Source organism: Micrasema longulum, unplaced genomic scaffold (assembly GCF_059751315.1).
Source record: "Micrasema longulum isolate JH-2025_06_02 unplaced genomic scaffold, ASM5975131v1 h1tg000567l, whole genome shotgun sequence".
Lineage (NCBI taxonomy): Eukaryota > Metazoa > Arthropoda > Insecta > Trichoptera > Brachycentridae > Micrasema > Micrasema longulum.
The window spans coordinates 94,597-101,786 of record NW_028277763.1 but is presented as its reverse complement, the minus strand read 5'-3'; the positions used below and the strand labels follow the sequence as shown (position 1 = coordinate 101,786).

Below are 7,190 nucleotides of genomic sequence, written 5' to 3'. Positions count from 1 at the left end.
TGGCCGACTTGGATAGTAGTGAAGAAAAGCTTAAACAACTAGTTGCAACTTACTCTATAATCAATATAAACAAAAATAATTTCAGTTACATACTATATTACAAGTTATTAGATCCAGAGGCATTATATTTCCTAATTGTTATTTATTTTGTATTTTCCATTCTTCATTTTACCGAGTGTTTAAGGCAGCTTTGTGTGTTTTTACGACGGCAGTACAGTTATGGTTATGCGTTGTTTTTACCTCTATGAGCCACCTCCTCAGGCAGTGGTGGTGTACGCTGCTCACGTCCCCGGTGCAGCGGCACGGCTGGATGAGCGGCTCCGGGCGCTCCGAGTCGTAGCAGATCCAGCAGTCCTGGCTCGGCCCCGCAGACCCTTCCTCGTCCTGACACGGACACAGAATTCAACGCTTGCATTCAAACTCGTTAAAATAACATTATATAAGATTACAATTTATCGCAACAGAGAGGGAAAACATTTTTGAGAAGGAAATACAAAAGTCTAGGCATTTACAGAGCTTATGACCTGTCATTGGCTGGTAAGTGGCCACTTTGCACACCGTAACTTGAAATCCAGCCTTGTCTTCAAACGTTTAGAAAAATCTAAATATCGATGAATTGAAAAATGTTTTCCAGAAGGTGAAATAATTCAGTCAGACGAATCTCACCCACATCAAAGGTTAAAGCTCTTTGGTTTCGCAAAAGTCAGCAGATGGAAGAATTGAAGAAATAATACGGATGTCAAAACATAGACAAAACGGTGAATGTTAGTGCGCAAAGCGGCCACATAAACCAGCCAATGACAGGTCATAAGTCTAGGCATTTACAGAGCTTATGACATGTCATTGGCTGGTTAAGGTGGCCATTTTACACACTGTGTAGCATTCACCATTCTGCCTATGTTTGAATACCTATATTTTTCCAATCCTTCAAAGAGCTGATTTATCGAGATACCACACTGCCTCTGAAAAAGCTAAACTTAGAGATTCCAAAAATAAGTCTCGCTACGGCGTTAAAAATATAATAATAATAAGACAATAGACAAATTATTTTATTCATCCGTAGACCCGCGTCTGCGTCTATATCGTAACAAGTCTAATTTGTAGAATGGTAATTATACCTTGTCCGGTGCGGGGGCCGCACTCGGGGGCTCGATGGTCCGCGGGGCGAGGAGGCGGCGGGGGTTGAGGATCCACAGCTGCTCGGGAGCCATGCAGTTCCACAGCACGCACGGGAACCATAGCGCCACGCCTATCTCCACAATGCGGAACACCACATCGTGCCAGTTGCGCGAGTTCACGGGGACCCTGCGTGGGGGAGGAGTCGCTCGTTACAGAGAGGTACACTACAAACCCTAGAGCTAACGTACTGTGTAGCCGTCAACGTTACAGAACACGAGACGCTAATATATTTCAATACGGAAAGGTTGGGAGGTGAGGAGACAAATTGCCGACTTAATGTGCCTGTGTAATATAAGTCATTCCATTCTAGACTCATCATTTTCCACAGAAAATAATTACTTTAAATGTTCCCACTAGGCGATTAAGAATGCACAATACGTTTCCTGTATTTAGTAACACAATTGCGCACTGTAATTCCTTATCTCGAATCATGAGGTTGTATAATGGGGAGGGGCAGTATATTGATTTTCATGTGTTTAGTGATGGTTCACACAAATATAAAAAAAACATTGTCCAAGAAGTAAAAATGAAATCTTCAGTATGTTTCTTGCATTGATTCCGAATTATACAATGTCATTATTGTGTTGTTTTTGTTTAAAGGAATAACCCGCTGAGCCTCTGTTTGGAAGCTCGTCAGCAGGTGGGAAAGAGGGAATACGGAAGGAGGTTATGAAAAAATACACCACAACACCCAGACCAATTGAGAAAAATATTTTTCTTGCAACTGGCGGGAATCGAACCTGCGACGCCAGTTTCACAGTTGGTCGTCTAACCGTCTGCGCTACGGCGCCTGTCTGAATTTAATATTTATTGTTATTTAGTTTTTTTTTTTAATTTTTATAGATACTATCATTAATTTGATTACTAGACTGTTTTTAGTAGATTATCAAATATTTTAATTTAACTTTATTGAATTGTATAAATTATGTCAATTATAAATCAATTTTTAGGTGATCTTCCTTCTTCCTTGTTTCGTCATTGATTTTATGTTTTCGTTTCATCATGTTTAAAAATTCATCGAGACTGCCATAATGTGAAATGTGACAGTCGTAACATATTTATTAAAGTGTCGAAATTCATGATCAACCACTTGAGGACTACACCCAAGTTTACTCGGGCGGCATTATGTGGGAAAACTCTCGTCTAATATTATTGTCAGACAAACAAATAGAAAAGTAAAATAAAATAAATAAAATAACTTTGTTTTAAATCACTTTTTTTTTTCTACCGACCGGTTTCAAAGCTGTACAAGCTTCTTTATCAAGGTACACTTGTGACTAATAAATTCTATCCTATTTTATTATGTTAATATTGTGCTTCGTATAAAGTTGTTTTATTTATTTTATTATGATGAATAACCACAAAGTAAGTGCTTCAAATATAAAATAGAAAAGTGGTTACTTGGTCTTCCAGAACTCGCTGAGGGTCTCGGAGAAGAGGAAGCCCACGATGGTGATGAGCATGAAGGCCTGACTGACCAGGCCCACTCTAGACTGGTGCAGCTGGGACGTGTTCACGCTGGCCGAGGTCCCGTACACTCGCACTCCCTGGAAACGAACAAACAATACACTGATTCTACTTCTTACATTTTCATGCCCTCTCGGTAACCAGTTTCGTCCTCTGGGTGCCAATAAAAGGAGATATGGATTTAATGTTAAAAATTTCTAGTCTACAAAAACGTAAAAACATTTTTTTTTTAAATTTATTCATACAAATACATATATATTACAAAAAATAATAATAACGTATCCCTAACTCTATGAGGCCAAGGGCCCTGTGTTGAGTTGGAATACAACATAATGAAAAGTGGAAGCACGTACATAATTGTACAATAGCAAAAATAAAAATGAAATATTACTATTCACATTATCACAACCTTCATTTAACTGTCTCACCCATCTCCTTACCATTGAATCCACACCACAGATCCGTTAATGAATGTGGACCGATTTCATGTTCTTCACATTGAGAAAATGAATAACAGACCTTTTCTCACAAGCTTACGGGATTTTCAATTTTATTCGGCATTTCAAACAAGCACCACGAAGCGCACACAACAGTCAGCTAACACATAACGGCGTCAACTCCTAAATAGGTCAGGGTTAGTACCATGCACCAACTGCCATCTCGGCTGGGGGTGATGGTGGTGAAAGAAATACAAACGGATCTTAATTTCTGGATGTTTAATGAATCTAATTTGTGATCACTTGCACCTAAATAAACAAGAGTCCAGAGCGAGGATTTCACACTTGATCAAACACAAGTAATATTACTCCTTTAATCTAAAGCGTTGCCTGTTGTATTGCATCCTCTTACTACAGTTTCTGTCCAATACGATAATTATTGTTGGAAAGGCGAGCAGCCCTTGCTTTGTGTTAATATTGGTATGGACTATAGAAGAAATTTACCTCTGGGTCGAGGTGGGATTGTCTTTGTAATATAGTACCTGCTTGGTGACTAGGGTGCTGCTGGACTCCGCCCCCTCTCCGGGCAGCAGCTCCCCGCCGCTCCCGCCTGCCGCCCCGGTTCCGCCCAGCAGGGGCCGCGCACCCGCGCCGCCAGCCTCGCCGCCCGTGCGCCGCGTCACAATCGTCGTCACCGTAGTCTCACTGAGGAAGCCACCGCGCACCTGCGACACGCAGCATAATGATTAAACATAACATAGGTGACACGGTTGGCTGAGCCACAACGGGGGATGCCTCCATCGGCCTTAACTCGGCAACGGATTCTCTAGTTTTGGACGTCGCATAATTAATATCCTAGACTAGAGTACAGTACTATCGACAAAATGTATTTCAATATGCGTAATTTTGTCTTTCATTAGAGCGGGAGTCAGGGAGCACTTTTGATAATGAGGAAAATTCGCGGTACACCAAAACTAAAGATGCAAAAAACATAGAAAGATAACTTTTATTAAAAATAAAGCTGATTATTTTATTACAGACAAGTTAAAAATTAGATTAATTTAAAAAATACGAAAAAACAAATACTCCAATGAAACTTTCTGTGGCGAAAATTATTTAATGTGACACCTGAGCTTGTCGGCTTTTACAAATTTCAGCGATATTAGGTCTAAAATTTGATATGGCTACTCCCATTTCTTCATCCAAATTGCTAAGTTTTTTGCTCGTCTTAATATTGGTTAATATCGAGAAACCTAGCTCACACAAATATGCGGTTGAAAATTGTAATATTAAAAAAAAATTAAAGATGCACTTATGTTATAAACAGCATAGACACAACACTATCGAAATAAACACACAAAATATTATTTAATCACAGGGTCTGTCTATTAATAATGTTTGGATAATTTATACAGCGCCATTTTTGTGAAAAATCACCTCAAGGGTCCTTCTATTAGCTATATAAACGACACAGCCACGGATAACTACCTCCCTGATGTAGAGATACCTCGAAAAAAAAATTCAAACCCTCCAACATGAGGATATTTCTCACCTCGCGCGTACTCCGTCACCTGTCTGTCACCTGTCTATTAGCTATATAAACGCAATAACGCAAGGGGAATCCCCTGCGAGGAAGTGCTAGTAACCGAGCAACGATTCTCGATAGAGTACTTGACCGCTGGCGCTGTTGTGAGGTGAGCGCACACAACTTCACTTTGCAAGGGTGCTGCCACCCAGCCATTATATCTGCAACTTAAATCACACAGTAAATGAGTTAACATTAAATTTTGGTTTTCATAATTTTCGGAGCACTTGCAACAAGCTAGCGGAGCACGGTTAAATACCACTGCATTAGAGCATTGCGTACTGTGTATCACTGATACACAATGGATGACCGCCAACTCGTGCATGTTTCGGCAATTAAGGATCTCGGGGTCATCGATGAAAGCAGATTGACTTGTCACGCTCACGTCGAGAGAACATGTGACCTTGCACTGAAAATGTTGGGTTTTATTCTCCGAACTAGCGGAGTTTGCGATGATACCCGTCCTCACAGAATCCCGTACAACGCGTTAGTTCGGACCAGGCTTAAGAGAGCCTCGGTGATATGGAGTACGCGCGAGGTGACAAATATCCTCATGTTGGAAGGTTTGAAATTTTTTTTCGAGGTATCTCTACATCAGGGAGGTAGTTATCCGTTGCTGTGTCCCACTGCATCCCTCTCGGGCGTACTTGGGACCGACCCATTTTTTCAGACTGTTAAGAGGTTTTATCGAGAACTTGAAAATATTTAGAAAAATGCGCAAACCTTGAAGAATACTTCGACTCCGTATATCAGGAAGAAGATGACCACAATGAATAGAAGAACAGCGTAGCAGCCATTAAAAACGTGCGTATAGAAACTCTGAAACATAAACACCAAACAAGTTGTTAATTACGGTTCATTGTAGAAACTGATTGTTTTAAGTGGATAAATTATGTGTTATTAAAGTATTAGAATCATTATCAGGAATGGAAATTCTGGAAATCGAATAGTATAAGCTTGTTTTGTGCGAACTACGTACAATAGCAAGAAGAATCCGATTATGTTCACAATAGTCGGCTGAATATTGTAGCAATAATTTAACAAATATTCATCCAATAAAGAATGAACGTTTGAGAATTTGAATTTTGGGGTCGGTAGTGTATCTTAGTAATCGCTCGAGAATTTATCTTAAACTATACCGTCATGGTGAAGGTATGACGCTCTTTTCTTCCCATCATAATCGAGGCCCAGATTGTCCATAGAGAACTGCATTCGTGTACCAAATGCAATGTATGCTGATCATCTTTTACACAAAGGCGAGGTGATTAGTTTTACGTTTCAAGTGCCAGTCCAGGAACAAGAAAATATTGCACCGTAAAACCACCTTCTAATCTATATTTCGTGTCGACCTTCGCAGGAATCGAACATGTTTGACAAGCCTCGAGCATGGTAGGCGAATACGCCTACTATTACACCACTAGGCGAAACAATCTCCACTCAATTTTCTTTTGCAGGATTTTTACTTGGGAGTACTCATCATCATTATGGTTCTATTTTACGCAGAACTGAATACTTCGTCACCTCGGATGCAGAATGAAGGGGTCGGAGAATACGGGGAGTATAGAGTGCGGGGTTACCTTAGTCTCGCTGGTGGTGTCGGCGAAGATGGTGGTGACGACCTCGGCGGCCAGAAGCGTGTAGCTGATGATGTTGAAGGTCAGAAAGCCGAGGAAGGACTTGGACAGGAACTGCGGCCGCTCCCAGCGCACGTCCCGTAGGTGGAACACCTGGGGACAGAGAACACGCATTCAATACCACACACAGCAGTAGTCACGTATGTAACTAATATATATATTATTTTTAAAAATGTAATGCAATAAAATATGTAAAGTTAAAACGAAGTATTTTGTCATTTTCGTAATTTATTTTGGTTTCGAATTAAATGTCAAGCTCACATCAAAACACGGCTGGTGATTAAAGAATGACTAAATTCGCATTGGGCATGAGTCGAGTGTCATAATTTTAGAAGGCTCGGGGTAAAACGCTGTCTAACTTTTCTTCATCAACACACGTAGATTGTGGCACTAGAGTAGTGATTTTTGCACGATTTTGATTTGAGCACGACGAGGCCTCCTTAGCCAATCACACGTGGAGATAAAACAAAAAAGTCCAAAATAAATAACGTGTGTAATTAATTACGAAAAAAATGTGAGTTCAACCAGCTAATAGCAGGCAAGCTAACGTTCGGGCAGGACAACGTCGACAGATATTTTGAGTTTGTCCAAATTTTTGTAGACATGGACTGGATTCAACTCCCTGGGGAGCTGTTTATATTAACATAGTACAACAGAGATGAAGAACATTTAAGAGAAGATAATATAGAAGTCCAGGCATCTACAGGGCTTATGACCTGTCAATGGCTGGCAAAGGTTTCAGCTCATTAACTTGACAAACATCAACATATGAAACAATTTAAGGAATATAGATGTTATCTTTGTGACTACAAATTGATTGTAGATCACTTTGTTGATCCGGAATATAAAAAAGTTTCCCACACTCACAACACTAGATTAAAAACTAAG

General features: G+C 40.2%; 1 protein-coding gene across 5 annotated transcripts in view; it reads right to left on the bottom strand.

The window, feature by feature from the left end:
• Positions 1 to 161: 161 nt before the first annotated feature.
• The window catches only part of LOC148280578 (uncharacterized), a 91,183-nt gene continuing 84,154 nt past the window's right edge, over positions 162 to 7,190 (bottom strand). For all 5 annotated transcript variants that reach the window (XM_088228170.1, XM_088228171.1, XM_088228169.1 and 2 more), the window contains 6 exons: positions 6,246 to 6,395; positions 5,392 to 5,487; positions 3,626 to 3,808; positions 2,581 to 2,726; positions 1,119 to 1,305; positions 162 to 384 (listed from right to left, as the gene is read on the bottom strand). In XM_088228170.1, the coding sequence (XP_088084296.1) occupies positions 169 to 384; positions 1,119 to 1,305; positions 2,581 to 2,726; positions 3,626 to 3,808; positions 5,392 to 5,487; positions 6,246 to 6,395 (978 nt within the window). In that variant the 3' untranslated portion in view covers positions 162 to 168. The remainder of the gene's footprint in view (positions 385 to 1,118; positions 1,306 to 2,580; positions 2,727 to 3,625; positions 3,809 to 5,391; positions 5,488 to 6,245; positions 6,396 to 7,190) is intronic.